This window comes from Eptesicus fuscus, chromosome 8 (assembly GCF_027574615.1).
Source record: "Eptesicus fuscus isolate TK198812 chromosome 8, DD_ASM_mEF_20220401, whole genome shotgun sequence".
In the NCBI taxonomy this organism is placed as follows: Eukaryota; Metazoa; Chordata; class Mammalia; order Chiroptera; family Vespertilionidae; genus Eptesicus; species Eptesicus fuscus.
This window is the reverse complement of record NC_072480.1, coordinates 41537074-41557775: the sequence shown is the minus strand read 5'-3', so window position 1 is coordinate 41557775 and position 20702 is coordinate 41537074. Positions and strand designations below refer to the sequence as shown.

Here is a 20702-nt window from a genome sequence, read left to right as displayed (position 1 = left end):
CCTGGGTAAATGATGTTAGTCAGAATGCAAAACTATGGGAGGAAGAACAGGTCTGGGCAAGAGGATTAACTGAGTGGGGAGAGATGGAACAACCAATTAAGAGGTATTGTACACAATTACAACATGATCCCAGTCAAGAAATAAGTAGAAGCTGATCCAGGATGATGGCAACAGGAGTGAAGTGGACTTTAGAGATATTATTGGGGTAGAATGTATACAATTTGATAAGTGATTACACATAGGAACAACAGGAAAGGATTATTATTCTAAAGATTCAAACAGAAATAGCTTAAAAATGGTAGTACAATTTATATAAGTGAAATCAGTTGAAGCAACTTTTTGTTTGGGGAGAGGTGATTATAGCAGGAAACAACTTTTGTTTTAGAAATACTGAGTTTAAAGTTCCAGAAAAGACATCCACACAAAAATATCAATCTGGTAGCTGGAAATCTCAGTTTATAAGACATAAGAAAAGGTCTGGCTTGAGTTTACGAACACTGTTGGTCATCTCCTAAAGTAACAGTGGAAGCTTAGTAGAAGAGTCGGTCCCAGGGGGAAGATGAACATATACACACACGCACGCGCGCGCACACACACACACGCATGCACACAGGACCAAATGTCACGAAAACAAAACAGAAAAGAAAAATGGAAGAACTGTTTCAGATTGAAAGAGACTAAAGAGGCATGAGAACTAAAAGTAATGCACAATTCTGGACTGGATCTTGTGCCAGAAGAAAAAAGTGTTATAAAAAGATATTGGGACAAATGACAAAATGGGTAAAAGCACTTCTATCAATGTTGTCCTATTTTAAAGTGCACTGTGGTTACATAAGATAATATTCTTATTCCTAGGAAATAAACTGTTAAGAGGTAAAAGTATATGTATGGTGCATTCAATGTATTATACTACTCAAGAAAAAATAATGTAATGTGTACATGAGTGAGGAAGGGAGGGAGACAATAAGAATAACAAAATAAATGAGGCAAAACGTTAAAAAAGGGGTGAATGTAGCTCTGGCTGTATGACTCAGTTGGTTGGGCGTCATCCTATACACTAAAAGGTTGCTGGTTCAATTCCTGGTCAGGGCACATGCCCGGGTTACTGGCTCCATCCTGTCTGGGCATTCAAGAGCCCGCCAATAGATATTTCACTTTCACATCAATGTGTTTGTTTTTTCTCTCTATCTTTCCCTCTCCCTTCCTCTCTCTAAAAAGCAATAAAAAATTTTTTTTAAAAAGGGATGAATTTACGCAGAAGATATATAGTACTTCTTTGAACCATTCTTGTAGTTTTTGTGCACATATTTGAAATAGAACTTAAAAAAGAATGTGGACCAAGATAGAATGAAAGAGCACAGCTTTGATTTTAGAAGGTAAAAGTGAATTAATCCCTTGAGATTGACAAACATTCAGAGTAGTTTGGGATTGAGGAGTGAAGAGGTTTATGTCAGTAAGTATGCAAAGATGCAAAGAGCACTTTTCCACACTGTTTGTTCCATTTACACAACAAAATATGCACAACATATGCTGATAATGTTAGTCTATTTCTTGTTTTTTTCAGTCCTCACCTGGGGATATGTTTATTGATTTTAGGTAGAGAAGAATGGGGAGAGACAGAGAGAGAATGTGTGTGTGTGAGAGAGAGGGAGGGAGTAGTGCAGGGAGAGAGAGAAAGATCGATGTGAAAGTGAAACATCAATATGAGAGAGAAATATCAATCAGTTGCCCCCATCGATCAAACCCACAATGTAGGTTATATGCCCTGACCGGAATCAAATCCGCAACCTTTTGATTGCATGGGACAATGCTCCAACCAACTGAGCCACCCAGCCAGGGATCCATGTCTGTTCTTTTGAGGTGGAGAATAGGTGTATCATTTTAGAACCAGTACCACTTAAGCCCAATTATAAGGAATACATTATCCATGAATAGTGGATAATGTATTATAAGGACTCACTGGGCCCTTGTTCTTGGTGGGACAAGGAATTTCAGATCAGACCAATCCTATATAATAAAGAGGTAATATGCAAACTGACCCTCACTCCGTCATGCCATCACATGAGGGCTACACCCACAGGGGAGGCAGGGTTCCCGTAACAAGCCGTAACAAGCGATCAGCAGGGACCTGAGGCTGTGTGGCGCTGGGCCGGGGCGGGGGACTTGAGGCTGTGCCCCCAACTCCAGCACTGGGCCGGGAGATCTGAGGCTGTGCCCCCCGCCCGGCAGGGCTTGACGGGGGTAGGGCCGGCCGGGTCTGGATATTGCCCAATGGGAGTGGGGCTGGTTGGGTCTGGGTCTTGCGCGATTTCAAGGTACACACAGGTGGGCGGGGACTTGACTCGGTCCTGTGGCATGCCCCAAACTCTGACAGGAGAAAGATTTTCATATATATTTTACTAATTTTCTTTCATCTCTGACACTTCTATTATAAAGAAAGGGCAAACAGCAATATTAAAATATTTCCTCTAATTAATTTCCTTTTAATGTGCACGAATTTTGTTCCCAGGGCAAGTAGTACTTAATAAAGAAAAAGGAGGGCCCGACTGTAGTGATTCAATGGTTGAGCATCGACCTATGAACCAGGAGGTCATGGTTCAATTCTCATTGGGGCACATGCCTGGGTTATAGGCTCGATCCCCAGTGGGGGAAATGCAGGAGGCAGCCAATCAATGATTCTCTCTCATCATTGATGTTTCTATCTCGCTCTCCATCTCTCTTCCTCTCTGAAATCAATAAAAATATATTAACAATTTAAAAAAAAAGAAAAGGAGTGTTGATGAGAGGTAGCATAAAATAAAATCTATAAGCTTTGATCTGAATATCGGAGTTTCTTACTGGTTCCTTTCAGAGTCTTATGTTTAAACTTAAAATGAACAGATATTTTTCATATCAGCAATACATTTCTTAATGCTTTCATATACATTACATTACTACTAATTCCAAAGCCTTTATTGGAGAAAGGAACGGAATTACTTGTGGGTAATTTAGGAAGTAATGAGTATAGCTTGAGATATAATCCTATACAAGTGAACACATTTACGTCAGATGGAGCAGTAGTTTAAAAGCCAAGAAAAAATTTTAGAATATGGGGTTAGACTATTTCAATATAAACAAAGAAAACTTATGGAAAAATAGAACATTGCAAGGAATAAGAGAAATCAAATAACAAAGAAACTATAATTTTATAAACTATGGACATTCATTAGAGTAGCCCATTAATGAGAGCATTTTATCAATCAAAAAATTCAGACACTAAATGATTTCATCTAAAAAGTATAAATTTATTGTATATTCTTTCTTTCACAAAGAAGTATGACAGAATAGTAACTTAATATAGGATTGAGAATTAGGAATTTATGCACTGAAATAACAATTATGATGTAAATTGCATTTTGTAACCATGAAATTTAGGAATACTATGAAAAAATTATTACAGAGTTAAGTAAAATAAAGTTTAAGTACAACACTGTTGCTTTTGTTTTAAATCTCAATATCCTTATTCCATTAAGTTTGTAGAAATGTAGAAATATACCTTTCTAAATGTTGTAAACGTAGTAATATAACACTGAGAATGATGCAAACATTGACCTGCCAGCTGAAGTAGCCAGGAGCAGATTGAGACAGATAAAGATAAAGCAATGTAAGAGTATGAAAAAAATGGCAGAATAAAGGCATATTAAAACTGTTCTAATCTTGGGGATAAAGCACTGCCTGGGAATTTAAGACAACTAGCTTCTATATCAAGCTTTAAACTAGCCCAGTATGACATAAAAATCACTTACTCTACTTCTTACTTTTGTCTTCTACATGTAAAAATGAGGACAAAATTCTACTATAATCAGAAAATTTGTAGGGATTGAAAACATAACATAAAATAATTATTTAAAAATATTTACAGACTGAAAACTATTCTAAATACATTTCAAAATATGGAATATATATATTTTAAAGCAGTTAAAACAATCGTAACTAAAAAAATACTATTAAAAGTAATTCTAGATGGCAAGCATACTTTAGATTCATATATAGGCCTCTCAAGTAGGTTCCTACAGATGTAACAGTGCATTCACCTTATTCTATTATTCACAATGATCAAGTTTAAAATTTTCCCATTTGACAGAATCCTCAGAGTGCGTGCAGAGATTCAAAGCAACAGAACATAAGGTTCATATTCATGAAAGCTGTATTTGTTACTTATTATTAGATAAATTATTGAACTTGAACCTACGTAGACTTTTTATATGCCTGAGAAAAGTTCATTATTTTATAGAAAATAATTTGATTTGACTTTGGGTGATGGGTACACAATGCAATATACAGATCACGCATCATAGAAATGTATACTTGAAACCGATATGATCCTATTAACCAATGTCACCCCAATAAATTTAATTTAAAAAATAAAGTCCTTGAGTAAAAAGCCTTTTTCATTCATATATAAAAGTGGACTATTATTTCCTTACATTTCTCCTTATAATAATACTGGTTGTTTAATCATTAAATGAGGCATATGATAAAGAAAAACAACATCAATGAAAAAGTTGAGACTAATTACACCTGATTAGAAAATTGTGTATGGGCATGTCTGAGGCTGTATTTACTTAACGCATGATTCAGGGAAATCGTAATCCATGTAAAGATTCAAACATATTTGTTTATTCTGATTTTGATACCAAGGAAGCAGAATCACATATGTGAGTATTAAAAACTCAACCTCTAAAAAATAAAAATATTTTTCCTTGGGTTTCACTGTATACAAAAGTACACATGATATTCAAAAAATATATGAATTCAAATATTTCTAGGCAATTTAAAGTCAAAAGAATTTCAGTGGATATTAAAAAATATAGTGTCCTTTTCAAACAGTCCTAAGCACTAAGTTTTTACTTTGAAAACATAGGAAAAGTGAACTGCAGAGATTTAAAAAATAATACACTAAAAAAAAAAAAAGCTTGGGTTCACCATTCATTTTGCATGGTACCTTAGTGTATTAACTCTTTTGAGCTGTTGTCACAGGTTATTTCAGTATTAAAAGGGACTTCTAATGCATCAAGCTACCCACTTGATGCTTCAATCCTTATAAGCACAATCCTACTGAACACTCGGCCAGCTAATGCCCAGACACTTCTGATGGAGAATGCTAGATGACAAAGCAATCCCATTGGAAAGCCCCATTAGAAAGTTTATCTTTACTCTGTCTAGTAGTGTTTACTCAGCGATCCTAGTTCTACTACTTCAAGTCTTACCAAATAAGAAAAACAGTTCATTCATATAGAATGACTGAACTTAGAATTCCCATAAAGCATCCAAGACATTTTCAAACATGGGGGAGGTAATGTATCTCCAATAAACATACTGTAATAGAAATTGTAAGGATGTTCTTTGGGAAGAAAGGCAATGATCCCAAAAGGAAGATGTGAGACACAAGGAAAAACAGTAAACAAAAAATTGTCTGTTATGTGAGTAAATTTGAACAAACAGTGACTACATAAAATAGCAATTATATTGTCTAAAGTATGAGGTAGGGGAGAAAGATTTATCCCAGAAAAGCAGTAATTCATGTTAATCTTTTCAAAATAATTGTATTTTTTGAAAATGGTACAGCTATTGATTAATTCTACTTTTTTGTTGTTGAAATTTCTAGTTAATCACCAGATAACAGAAATAGATTTGCTAAATGGCGAAAAGAGACAGTGAGGGAAAAAAGTCAAACAATCCAAAGGAAGTCAAGAAGTGAATAGAAAGAAATATAGAAAATATAGAAAGTATGGTATAAGACAGCAGAGATGAACTTAAGTATGTTGGCCAACACAATTAATGTAAATTTACTAAAATCCAATTTAACCCTTTGCACTCGCTTGCTTTTTTCTCGATTCCTTTATTCTACTCGGGATTTAATTTTTTAAATACCCCAGATTTCACAAAGCGCGGCAGTAGAATAAAAAACTGGAGTTTCTTTTCATACAAACTTATTTATTTGGATTTTTTTTATATTTCAAATTATTGATACATTCAATAACCGTCACACTCAACATCCAAGTGCAAAAGGTTAAAGCTTGGGTGCCCAGATCCCAGCATAATTCTATAGACAAGGGAATTACCAACCACATTCTAGACATAACTTCTATTACTGTAGGATAATATCTCTATATTGAAATCTTTTAAGTTCTTTTCACATTTAAATTCTAAGCATTTATTTTCACACTAGAGACCCGGTGCACGGATCCGTGAAGGGGTGGGGTCCGGTGGCCAGCCCCGATAGGGCCTATGATTGGGCAGGCCAGCCGGGGGGAGGGGCCACGGGCGGTTGGCCAGCCGGCCCCGCCCCCTGGTCGAACTCCCGGTCAAGGGACAATTTGCATATTAGCCTTTTATTATATAGGATTTCAATTCCATTTCAACTCCATTATATTAATAATGCAGGTTTTGTGGAACCAAGTATATGATCTTATATTTATTCATTAAATTTCATTCAGCTCATTAATTCTGCCTGAAAAGATCTATTTGGATTCTCATTCCATAAATCAATTTCTTTATTCTTCTCTGTCTTATATTATATCAAATTTGTACATAAGGTGTTATCATTTTTACTCAAATCACTGACAAAAATGTAGAAATATACCTTTCTAAATGCACTAAATGTAGTAATATAACTCTACAGAGTATTACTGATGGCCATTATAAACCTACCTTTTGATTATTAATGATTGTCTAAAATCATCTGGGTCAAACCCTTAAAAAGTTACTAATCCATTTAACTAACCTTGAATTGTGCCCATATATTCCCTTCTTGTTTAGTCTTGTACTTATAATATTTTATTATATCTAAGCCTGAAAACAATGCTGAAAGAAAAGCTGGAAGTGTCACAAGTTTCAATATTTAAATAGGACAAAAGAACATATTATAAAAAAAAATCTATATCCAACATCTGTCCCCAGCCACCCAATTTTTCGCTCCACAAGCAATAAGTGTTTATATATACATAAGCCAATACACACAAACCTCTCAGTGGTTGTGAGAGAGTTGGCCCTCGTTCCGAAGGGTCACGGGTTCGATTCCAGGTCAAGGGCTCATACCTCAGTTGCAGTTTCAATCCCTGGCACAGGTTTAGGGCGCGAGTGGGAAGCAACAAATTGATGTGTCTCTCTCACATCGATATTTCTCTCTCCCCCACGCCCTTCCCTTCCACTTTCTCTAAAAAAAACCAATGGAAAAAATATCCTCACTCCTCAGGTGAGGATTAAAAAAAAAAAAAAAAGGCCAAACCTAATCCAGACAGAAGCTTCAGGAGCACAGTCCAGCTCACAGGGGATACAGGCCTGGTTGTGGCAGTCCGACCCTTTTATCACCAGGGAAAAAGCTGTATGCACTCAGAGAAGCTTTACAGCCCAATTTGATCTACATGTTAGTCTAAAGCCGTGGTCGGCAAACTGCGGCTCTTTGGCCCCTTGAGTGTGGCTCTTCCATAAAATACCACGGCCTGGGCGAGTCTATTTTGAAGAAGTGGCGTTAGAAGAAGTTTAAGTTTAAAAAATTTGGCTCTCAAAAGAAATTTCAATCGTTGTACTGTTGATATTTGGCTCTGTTGACTAATGAGTTTGCCAACCACTGGTCTAAAGAGGTCATTTTTCATAATATTCTCACTTTATCCCCCTGCTTTCAGGCCAGCCTGGTGAGGTCAAAACAAAGACCCAGACTCTTGAGTCCCCAATCAGACCACCTTCCACAGGCCCTGTGGCCAGATGAGGGGCCAGGGCCTCAGAAACCAGAGCGCCCACACACAGCTGATGGAGCTGACCCTGTGCTTGCAGCAGACCACAGAGGACTACAGCTGGAGACCAGGTGCCTGCAGCAGGACCTGGAGCAGGAGAAGCAGCGGCAGGCAGACCACCAGGGAGCAGGAAGCCATCCTCGTCCACTTAATGTGCCAGGTGGTCAACCTCTTACAGTCTGGGGCCACAAAGTCTGGAGCTCCTCTGGACTCTAGGGGTGATGTTGGAGTGCGCAGCAGGCCCAATGGAGGCAGCCTGACCGCTAAGTCATCAACTGAGTGATTGCATTCATCAATCATGACCTGTGCAATCATGGGATTGACATCTCTGCCTTACACCACTCCAGCTTCCAGGACTACATGACCTACCAAGGAGACAAATACCATAAGGACAAGAGCATCTCGGACTTCATTAATCTTGGTATCAGTGAGAACAAGCTCTGCATTGACCTGATGACTGAAAGGTTGAGTTGGAGTGCTGTGAACTACATGGATGATGCCCTTTTGCAATATTTTAACCAGAGAGGACAAGCATTCCTGCAGGAAGAAGTGGCCCAGTTCCTGACCTACTACAGCAAAATACCTGCCCCGCTTGATGCAGAAAATGTGATTGTTCTAAGTGGCTGCTGCTCTGTCTTCTCTGCACTGACCTTGGTTCTGTGTGATACAGGTGAGGCCTTTCCAACCCCCATCCCCTTCTATGCTGGTTTCACCTATACTTCCCGCCTTTATGTGAAAGTTGAGCTGATTCACATCCACCTGGTCAGTGAGATCACTGAGGTGAACACCCGTCTGTTTCAACTGACTGGACAAGTTGGAGAAAGCCATGCTTGAGGCTAGGCTTCAGGGGAGAAAGGTCATAGTCCTGGTGCTCATCAAGGGAGACATCTACTCCAGGGACTCACTGAGGGAATACCTGGAAGTTGCCAAGAGGTACAACCTACACGTGATTATAGATGAGATTTACATGCTGTCTGAGTTTGATGAATCCATCACATTCTCCAGTGTTCTGAGCATGGAAAGTTGGCCTGACCCCAATAGGACACGTGATCTGGGACACTGATAAGGATTTTGGGATCTCTGGCTTCCATTTTGGTGCTCTGTACACTCCCAACATGGAGGTGGCCTCTGCTGTGAGTGCTTTTGGCTTCCTCCACAGCATTTCTGGCATCACCCAGCACAAGCTGTGTTGGCTGCTCCATGACAGAGAATGGACTGACAAAGTGTACCTGCCCACTAATCGCTCCCAGCTCACAGGTACAACATTAACAGGGTGAATGCGTTGAAGATCCCTTTTTTCAATTGTGGCTCTGGCATCTAAGTCTGGATCAACCTGAGAGTACCTGGACCCATGCACATTTGAGAAAGAGCTGCTCCTTTATTGCTGCTCCCTGGACAAAGAGCTGATACTGCCTCCTGGCAAGTCCTACATGTGTAAGGAGCCTGGCCGGTTCTGCTGCCTCATTTTAGAGAAGCCCCTCTGCTTAAAAGTCACCATACACTGATTCTCTCAGGCACTAACAGAGCAATAGCAGATTTGGCAGTGAAGCAACTGAAGGATGCATAGAGGGAGCAAGCAGTCTGTCTCTCAACCAGCAGCTCCAGCCAATCACATGCTCAGGGTGTCCTTGACATAAGCCTCAGGTCCCGAAGGCTGTAGTATTGACCTGCTGTTGTAACAGAGAAAACAGTGGCCTCCTCCAAAAATTGGCTCATCTGACCCAGTCAGCACCCTCAAGCTGAGCATCTGTCACTTTTGGAAGCTTTGCACCTTTTAATTCTTTGTTAGCCATTTTGTGGCATGAAATGATTTTAGGAGGGTTTGGGTGGGAAAGCCTGTAGGAATAAAGGGAGCTCTAAATGGATTTTATTTTGTATCCTATATCTAATAAATTTCATATTAACTACACACACACACACACACACACACACACACACACACACACAGAAGAAGGCCAACAATGCTTGGTTCCAGTAATGGGCACCTGCAACACATTCTTATCTCTCACCACACATGGTGATCAGGCACAGTAGATAATAAGAGTATTCATGGAAGCCACTGATACTCAGAAATGGCTAGCAATAATTTAACTATAAAACAGAAATGACTACAAACCACTTACTCCAAATGCATCCCTAACTCACCCCCCTTCCAAAAAGGCCTGTGCTACACCACCCAACACAAGAGGAAATTAGAGTGCAGACTTAAAAAAATAAAATAAATCTTGCTGGTGTATTCAAATGGACCCCATTAAGTGTATAGTTTAAATTTAAAAAACTGACATTTTCATTAAAAAGTATACCATTCTCTATGTACACCATTCTCCAAAATGAACTTTGAATGGATGATAGGCATAATGTGAAAAATCTATATAAAAGCCCAGCGACCATTAGAGTGGGATGACCGGAATGACCAGTCGCTGTGACGTGCACTGACCACCAGGGGGCAGACACTCAATGGAGCTGCCCCCTGGTGGTCAGTGTGCTCCCATAGTGGGAGCACCGCTCAGCCAGAAGCCGGGATCATGGCTGGCAAGCGCAGTGGCGGTGGCGGGAGCCTCTACTGCCTCCGTGGCAGTGCTAAGGAGTGGCAAGCCAAGCAGTAAGGAGCAAGCAGGCAGGCAGTAAGAAGTGGCGAGCCAAGTGGTAAGGAGCGAGCAGGCGGGTGGTAAGGAGCTAGCAGGCACGCATTTAGGAGTAAGCAGGTGGGCGGTTAGGAACGAGGGGTCCGGATTGCGAGAGGGCCCAGGCCGGGCTGAGGGGACCCCCCTCCATGCACGAATTTCATGCATCGGGCCCTGAGTATAACTATAAAAACTCATATGGAAGGGTGAAGGTACTATATGTATAAGAATAGCCATAACAATTCTGAAAAAGAATTTTAGTCAGTTTTAAAGTTTCAGTAAAATTTGAAATTTTTGACATGAATTTTATTGAATTTATAGATTAATTAAAGAAGAATTAAATTGTGGAGACATCTAGCATCTTACTTTTTTGAAATCATCTAGCAATATTATAGACTTAAAGTAGAGGGACTGTCGATATTATAGCTAAAAAAAAAACACAGGGAAATACTTCTAGCTGTTTTAAGCATTTTGTTAAAGCCCACATTTATTTTGAGTTTTAGATTCCCAGATATTACTCTCATTCAGTTGTTCAATAAATGCTTGGTCCTATAATGTCCTTTACAGGTGTGAGCATGGATGCTATTTGCTGCTCATAGGTTATCTCTAGTGTGTCTAGAAACACTTTCTTTTTCTCTTATTTGTCTTGACTTCAACCTATCATAAGTATTTAAGGCTGGTTGAAAATCAGGCTCTGAATAAGCAAGGTTTTTACTATAACTTCAAGGAATTAAGAATAAAGTTCCTGCCCAGCTAGTGTGGCTCAGTGGATTGAGAGCTGTCCCATGGACCATGAGGTCCTGGGTTAGATTCCCAGTCAGGGCACATGCTTGGGTTGTGAGCTTGAGCCCTAGTAGAGGGTGTGCAGGAGGCAGCCGGTCAATGATTCTCTCTCATCATTGATGTTTCTATCTCTCTCTCCCTCTCTGTTCCTCTCTGAAATCAATAAAAATATATTTTAAAAAAAGAATAAAGTTCCTCTTATTCTGTCAATTTAAAAATGAGCTGTACCACTTTATTTAATACTAGAGGCCTGGTGCACGAAATTCGTGCACTCGGGGGGGGGGGGTGGTTTCCTCAGCCCGGCCTGTGTCCTCTTGCAATCTGGGAGCCCTCAGGAGATGTCCAACTGACGGCTGAGGCCTGCTTCCCATGGGGAGCAGGCCTAAGCCTGCAGTCGGACATCCTTAGTACTGCTGCGGAGGTAGGAGAGGCTCCTGCCACTGCCGCTGCGCTAGCCAGCCATGAGCCCAGCTTCTGGCTGAGCGGCGCTCCCCCTGGGGGAGCACACTGACCATCAGGGGGCAGCTCCTGCATTGAGCATCCGCCCCCTGGTGGTCAGTGTGCGTCATACAACCGATCGTTTTGCTGTTTGGTCATTTGCATATTAGCCTTTTATTATATAGGATTCTAGTAGAAAATGATTTGGAAATATATCAACTTTTGAATAGCAAAAATTCAGTTAGCAAAACTTAATAACAAAAATAGTTGATATTTCTATAATATTAGCAAAGATTTCTAGCCCGGCCATTATGGATCAGTGGTTGAGAGTCGACCTATGAACCAGGAAGTCACATTTTGATTCCTGGTTGGGGCACATGTCCAAGTTGCGGGCTGGATACCCAGTGTAGGGAATGCAGAAGGCAGCCGATCAATGATTCTCTCTCATCATTAATGTTTCTATCTCTCTCTCCCTCTCCCTTCATCCCTGAAATTAATAAAAATATTTTTTAAAATATTTCTATAGTACTACTTAGGTGCAAGACACTGTTCTATGTGCTTTATAAACATTAAATAATTGAATTATTGTGATTCAGAAGATACTTTTAGATACTAAAATATCCCATGGCCTTTAGGATAAATACCTGTCTTTGGATAAGTAGGACAAGAAGAATTTTAGATATCAAGAGTTTAGAAGATACAGAGTTTGGTATAAATATAAAGTAGCTCATTCTGAGGACTGATTTACTATTCTCTTCTCTCCAAATTCATAAAAACATACCAAACTAGCAAGTTATGAAATCCTGCTTGGTTTACTAGCTAAAATCTTATGCTTTCTTTCAGTTTGTTCATAAATATTATTCTAGAGCCATTACTAAATTTATCACGTTGAAAAAACATCAACAAAAAAGCCAAGTAAATCTTTAGTGGAAATCATATTGATTTATAAATAGAAGGATTATACATAATAAAAGATAGTTTAAAGATAGGTTGTAATAGCACTATAACAAAAACAGTTGATTTATACATTTGTTTCATATTAAGATCTTTGGAATTAGACATATTTTCACATTATAGAAAAGATTTATTCAACCTTATGTTTATTAAAATTCCTCTATGGGTCAAGTTGATAAAGCCGATGTGTATTCACAAGTATAACAATTTGAGCCATTGTAAAAGATTTTGACATTCTAAAGAATTAAAGGTAGGTTAATTATATGAAGACTTGCCCCAATTTAGTTTGATGTACTGCTAAACCACAAATAAAACTGCAAGTGTACATTTAATAATTAAAAGATCCATTCAGCTTATTTTCAAAGTTTATCGGTATGTGAAGAGTAACGGAAACTTTTTGTACTATCTTTTTTTTTTTTATTGTTTAAAGTATTACATATGTCTCCTTTTTCCCTGATTGGCTCCCAACACCCAACCATTCCCACCCTGTACTATCTTACCAACTTTTTGTCTGAAGTTATTTCCAAATAAAAAGTTTTATGAAAAGGTTAAGCACTGTTTACATATAGTCAAACCATTGACAATTCTGTGTTCAGTGATTACTGAACATTCATCAGTGATTTTCCTTTTAGCTAGGCTATTAAATTTCTTTTACTAGTGATAAATGAAATATTCTCTCTTCTCCTCCCTCCTACACATGAATCAGAACATAAAGATTAAAAAAAAAAAAATGCCCAGCCAGCGTGGCTCAGTGGTTAAGCATCTACCTATGAACCAGGAGGTCATGGTTTGATTCTGGTTAGGGCATGTGCCTGGGGTGTGGGCTCGATCCACAAGGCAGCCGATCAATGATTCTCTCTCATTATTGATGTTTATATCTCTCCCTCTCCCTTCCTCTCTGAAATGAATAAAAATATTTAAAAAATAAAATAAACAATTAAAAAAAAAGATTTTTAGAAAATGAATTGGGGGATGTACAATGGTACAGCTACTTCAGAGTTAACCTTGGCAGCTTCTCTTAAAGTAAAACATTCATCTACTCTATCATTAGCAAGTCCACTCCTAGGTATTTATCCAAGAGAAATAAAAACATATGCCCACAAAAAGAAGTGTATAAAAAATGTTCATAGCAGCTTTATTCATGATAGCTCCAAACTTGAAACAACCTAAATGTCCATCAACGGGTGAGTGAATACACAAACTGTGGTATATTCATACTCAGCAATAGTAAGGAATGAACTACTGATAACAAAACAAATGGATGAAACATAAAAGGCTGAGTGAAAGGCTAGACACAAAAGAGTACATACTGTAGGATTCCATTTCGTCCAGGAAGATAGAAATCAGTGTTTGTCTCTTGAGGAATAGTGATTGAGATGGACAAAAAGATATTAGGAAACTCTCTAGGGTGACTGAATTACTCTGTGTCTTGTTTTAATGTATGAAAAAGTTACACATTACAAAATAATGTTTACATGTATATTATATTTCAATTGAAATGAAAATCATACTTCATTAAAAATGTACTTTCTGAGAGAAAAATAACAAGAACAAAGATTGAAGAGTTTTAATATTTCTATTTTCAGGATGCTTACCTGTCTAAGAGCTGATTATGTTTTTCTAAAGCATCTTTTTCAGCCATCACTGCTCGGTCCTTTTCAGCCAAAGCATTATCCCTTGCTTCTCGGAGATTTCTAAAATTTAAACATACATTCAGTTATTCTAAATACATAAGTATCCATCTTTTAAAGATTCATAAATGAGCTTCTGTGGAGCTGGACAATCTGACAATCTTAAGGAGCCCTAAAGGATGGCAAACCAAACTGTATATTATCTAAATTTTCCTGGTCTGGTAAATTTCCTGGTCTGGCAGCAGCAGTGTAGATGCAAACATGGTCTATCTCTAAATGTCATGTTATCTTTCTTCACAACTTTTCTCCACATGGGTTGAAGGTAGACTAGACAGTAATTTGTTTAATACCATAATGTAATGAGGCAGGTATAATTACTTACATGAGACAACTGAAGTTTTGAGATGTTAATAAATGTTCTATAAAATATTTTAAGTAAAAGACATAATATAGAGGTCACAGAATAAAAATGGAAATGAAGTTTGGGATATGAGCAAGAGAACAACTAAAGTGACGATAGACCTTGGGATCTCATGGCACATAGAAGGGCTGATAGATTAGGCAAAAGCAGAAGGGACAAAGGACATAAAATACTGATGAGGTGACAAACAGATTAAAGTGAAAGTAGTTGTACAAGCAAGATGGAAGACTAGAGATTAGTGTTGGAGAATGGTGATTTGGAGATTGAAGAGTACTTCCAGTGACAGAATTTTAGCTGTGACCACTGGAGTAGCTAAATGAAGTGGAGCTGAGATGAAGGTCAATATTCATGTAGGGCTCAAGGATGTCTGAGGTCAGCATCAATTTTCAACCAGTGTGCTACAAGAATTTTTAAACATGTAGTATCTGACTATATAGTCAGGGGCACTGACCTCTTTTCCCTTAGATTGTCAAATAAAAAATGACAACAGCCACCCGGCTGGTGTGACTCACTGATTGAGGATCTACCTATGAACCAGGAGGTCATGGTCCGATTGCTGGTTAAGGCACATGCCCAGGTTGCGTGGGGGGCATGCAGGAGGCAGCCGATCAATGATTCTCTCTCATCATTGATGCTTCTATTTCTCTCTCCCTCTCCCTTTCTCTCTGAAATCAATAAAAACATTTAAAAAAAAAAAAAAAGGTAACAGCCAACACAACAATAGTGTCTGGTGTGAATGAATAAAAATTATACCTATTTTTTGTTATACTGGCAAAAAATATATATTTTTTGGGTGCCACAGAATTTTAGTAATTAATTTATGTGTACCACGAGATGGAAAATGTTGAAAACCGCTGGGCCAGAATATTAGATAAAACATCCACTGGCAGTACTGATGATAGTACTGTAATTGAAATTGAAGTTGATAGAAAGATACATTTAGTGAAATTAAGGGAAATGTCTAAAAGTAGAAGGTTACAACAGTGAGTAATTAGGAGATGATACAGCCAGACATGAGCCTTTAAACAGCCAATCTTGTTTTTATTTTTTATTACAGTAGAATTTTGGATCAAAAATAAAAATACCAACAGTAAGCTTCTTTCAGAGTCAATTTTTTAAAAAATCCTGAAATAAAGATAGAGTGTAACATAAATGATTTTGTTCACTTAATCCTTAAAAATCCCTTATATTGTGTTTTCTAACCTATTTTATAGCTGAGTGACCTGAAATTTAGAGAGCTGAAGCACCTAGCCCCATCACACGATCCAAGTGTTAAAGCCATAATTTGAGCCTGGCTATGTCTTGCCATAAAGTGAGTATTTTTTTTTACATCCTATCTCCCATAAAGAACTGGCTGGATATTAAAAGTTGGTTTTTATTATTCGTAGAGAATGTCAGTAGGGAGTCATTGAAACCCACACAATTTTAATAAATATATCTAATAACAATTAGAAATTCGTAGTGGTCATATGTGCTGTGCCAAGTACTTAATGGCATCTTATGGATGGTGCACAACATTCAATGAATTTAAAATTTAAAACATATCAAGCAATAGGGATTCATCAAAGAAACAGTGTATGAACCAGAAATGAAATAATTTAAAAGGAACTGGAGTAAAGATAACTTTCATTAAAAAGAAAATAAGTGCATTTAAAGTAGTTATCAGAAAATGGCATGCCATTTGCTGATATACTGATCTCAATGACCTTCAAAACATATTCTATTATCTAACTGAAACATGAAAATGTACTTTTATAGACAGAATAAAATTCTCAAAGTATATTAGACACTTATATATTTTTCATTCCTAGATGATCTATACATTTTAGTCAGTAAATCATCATAAATTTATTGTAATTTTCATTTCTCAAATAGTCTTATTATTCTATAAGTTATTTCAGTAGCAAAATTCCAAATAGATCACATTTACAGTACTGATTACTCATGAATGCTTAGTTGGTAGGTACAGGAGCTTCAGTCCCTAGCTATATTACCTTTCCTATAATAATGGGCATTAAAAATAAAAGTAAGTCACAGGGAACGAAATAAAACCCAGACTAAACTAACAGTAGGGCTTACGAGAGGAGATACAGACGGCCCTAGAGTCCTCGCCATGCCACAATCTGTACCATCCAGCCAACTAGAATTTGTGCTATATGAAGGTATAAACAACATCCTATGGCCAAAAAAGAGGAGGAGATGATTATTTTTCATTGGAGGAAGAGAGGTGAGTGAATTAAGGGAACTCATGTAAGTTGGATATAGAAGGACAAATAAGTCAAGACAATTCAAAAAAAGAAAACTGAAATGAATAAAAGTGCTAAAAGCTGAACTTCTACCACTAAGTCCCCCTTAAATGCTTTTGGGTAAGATTTCTGTGTAAACCCAGAAATTCTCCTACTAATCAGGCACCGCACCTTCCATAGCCCTGCCCACAACCTGCATATACCAATAAGAAGTGACATATTTCCTTTTAACATATAGAGCAGAAGCGGGGAATGTCCTGCCCTCAGGCTGTATAAGGACAGTGAAATCATTTGGTCTCGCCTTGCCAAGGCATTAGGGGTGAGTTAATTAAATGTTTGGCCAAATATAACAGGATATTTTTTTTAATATATATTTTTTTATTGATTTCAGAGAGGAAGGGGGAGGGAAAGAGATAGAAATATCAATGATGAGAATCTGGCTCATGGGTCAGCTGCCTCCTGCACGCCCCACAGTGGGGATCGACCCACACCTCGGGCATATGCCCTGACTGGGAATCAAATCGAAACCTCCTGGTTCATATGTTGATGTTCAAACACTGAACCACAACAACCAGGAAAACAGGCTGATTTTTAAGTTGATAATTTTGTATGATCCTAGAATGATGTTATAAATAAACAAACGGCCCTTGGCAGAAAAAGGTTCCCCACCTCTAATATACAGATACTTCCTTTAATATTATCAATTGACTTTAATGTTTCAAATCATGTCTGAGAGAGGTAAACTGAACTACTCTTCTACTGACAATAATAGTAATAATAAACACACAGTGCTTACCATGCGCCAGGAGCTATTCTAGGTATTTTACATATAATAACTCTTTGTAATAATATATTTTATGTTATGATAACATTATAATTTAAACTTCACAACAACCCCACAAAGTGTAGGTTGTGTCATTACCTCCATTTTACAAAGGAAAAGACTGAAATACAGAGCAATTAAGTACGTATTTGCCTCTGGTCCACACAGAAGTAAGCTATGGAGCCCAAATGTGAACCCAAACTGTCTGGTTCTAGAGTCATGCTCTTCTTCATACTAACACTTCCTTTGTTTCACAGAAGTTTTCTCCTTGGGAAATTCTGTCATGAGATGTATAGGATATGATCATCTCATAGCACAGATAGATGTTAAATGATGGACTGTATTCTGGCCATAGATAAAAGCATAACTGTTATATAACTAATAAATTATCCATTTTTAAATATAAAATGAATTAGAAAATATAACAAAATACAGTTAAAGAATATCAAGAATTTAAATGTTTTTCAAAAGACAAAGTTGAAAAATTGATAGAAACTATCTGTGTCATGTATGAGCTATAGAAGCTAAAGTTTGAAAGGTCCAAACTAAACATATATATCATATGTAATCGAAGTAATTATATAATCAATATATATATGTATATAATCTATGTATGTAATCAAATATATATACATATATAATTAAATATAATTATAATAATGAAGAAAGATGTTGGGAGTTGGTCAATTGGTTAACATTATATCAAATGTTTTAAAATACAAAAATTCAAATATTTCAGCCTTAAAAATGCTTTTAGAAAGATACCATTTAATTCCAAAACTGTTTTTCATGATTCTTTCATGTTGTTTCCTAAAAACTCCACCTGTTATATACATACTTATCACTCCCACCCATCCTATATTTGTGTGTGGGAGGTGGACTGTGAGGACAGATGACAGAAAAGGGAAATGAAAACTTATTAATCTTATGTAAAATGCAAAAGGAAGGCGAATATGCTAGTATTATAACTAGTGTCCAAATAATTTACTTTGCAATTTGAGGCATTTTTTAGAGTAAAAGAGGTTGCTCTTAATAATAATGCCAAAGAAACAGGCATAAACCAGAACTTTCTTGGATAAACAACTGAGAGATAGCGTCACTCAAATTATAACATTCAAACAAGAATGTTATAATTATTTCTCTAAAAGAGGATTTTAATATTGCAATAAAATCTATGTGTTTCATATGTAATCTAGCATATTTATGCAGAGATGACTTCATACATCTAAGTTTATCCAGAAGTATGTCACAACCAAAGCCTGAAAACCTCAGTATGACACACACAACAGACGTCTGTACAGGATGGAATGCATTTTCTTACTACTAGAGAATAAATTTCAAGGTGCCAATATGTCAAATCTAAATTTACACTGGAAAAATGGTAAGAAAAGTGTTAGAAGACTGAAAAAAACTTTAGGAACCACTGAAATTCTAACAGGAACAAATCAGAGTTTGGCAATGCCAAGAAAGAGTATGTCTTAGCTTGAATAAATAATCACAAATGCCTCAGAATTTGAAATTTACCAAGAATAATAGTGAAAAAAACATGGTTGTCAGAAGAACTCAGCCGGCACAACTAAGTAACCCATTCTTCTCACCTTCTGCCTTCATGTACTAGTGAAATATTTTTGCTTAATAAAAATGAGGTTTTTCCAGTTGGAACAAAAAAGAATTGAAACAGGCTGCTTATATGAGATTATTTATAGGAAAAACATTTGAATTAGTCACTTCTACCTTCAGAGTTTTCTTCCTAAATGAAATATAAAACTGCTCATTTCCATATCTGATGCTTTTGTTTTTAAGATGACATACACTAGAGGGGTTATAAGTGAGCTGGGTCAGACGGATGGCAGAGCAGGGCTGGATGGACAGAAGTTTGCTTCTGGACATATTAAATTTAAGATACTAATTAGATACACACATGGAAATAAGATAAAGGGGCTGCAAAAGATGCCAAGGAGATATGTGTTTTCAGAAGTAGGAAGCGATCAACTGTATTAAATATTGCTGATAGGTCAAGTAAGATGAGAACTGAGAACCTGACCATTAGATTTTTGGCAACATGAAGGTCTCTGGGTGCTTATAAGAACAGCTTTATTGGAGAGGTATGGGAGTGGCAGTGGGGCAAAAGCTTGATAGAAAATTTTTAAAAATGGGGAGTGGTAGTAAAGAGTGAATATATAAAACTTTTTGCAGGAATTTGGCCACAAAGAGGAACAAAGAAATGGGGCAGTGATCAGAGGTGAAAGTGGAAATAAAAAAAAGGCTTTTTAATGATGGAAGAAATAACATGTTTGTACATAGTTGAAATTATAAGGTAGAAATGGGAAAACTGCTAATATAGAAGACAAAGGAGAGGACTGCTGGAGTTGTGTCCTTGAGCAGGAGAGAGGGGACGGCTCAGTTACAAATAGAGAGTCTGGGCCTTAGAAGAGCATGGTCAGAGAGCTAAGTCCTATCAAAAAATTATACCATTTTATAGAATAATAAAGGCCTTTTCACTAATTTTTCAAAATTATAAATACTTTTATGAAGTTCTGATGATCCACACTCAGGCCTCAAGTGAAAAGGATAGTTTGCAAACTCTCTTAAGAGACCTTTCTCAGGAATTCTAAATAATTACCACCAAAATTAATTACAGTTTTGATAAGAAATTTTTTGTCAGTTTTTATAGCTTTGACTAGTAAAATGGGAAACTGCATTGCATTGCATTGCAGAGTGAGATGTATCTAGTTTAACCAAGTAAAAAGTCTGTAATCATAGGCAAATCACACTTTTTCAGTTTCCTCATTTATAAAATGGGGATGCTAATACCTACAACCTCATAAAGTGTCCTGTTTAATCCTTTCTACATGTATGTTAAATATTGAGTACAACATGATGCACAACAGGTATTCATTGGGCACTAAATAGTAGTTATTGTTAGTATGCTATCTAAATATGAAAACCTAAAAAATATAAAGGTATTCATTTAGAGAATAATAATTAGGGCAATGCTTCCCAAGAT

General features: G+C 37.1%; 1 protein-coding gene and 1 pseudogene across 1 annotated transcript in view; one reads left to right on the top strand and one right to left on the bottom strand.

The window, feature by feature from the left end:
* PIBF1 (progesterone immunomodulatory binding factor 1) overlaps positions 1-20702 on the bottom strand; it is a 203066-nt gene that overhangs the window by 124941 nt on the left and 57423 nt on the right. Inside the window, exon 10 of the mRNA XM_054719848.1 lies at positions 14170-14268. Coding sequence (XP_054575823.1) covers positions 14170-14268 — 99 coding nt within the window. The remainder of the gene's footprint in view (positions 1-14169; positions 14269-20702) is intronic.
* LOC114232420 (probable inactive 1-aminocyclopropane-1-carboxylate synthase-like protein 2) lies at positions 4612-9435 on the top strand (annotated as a pseudogene).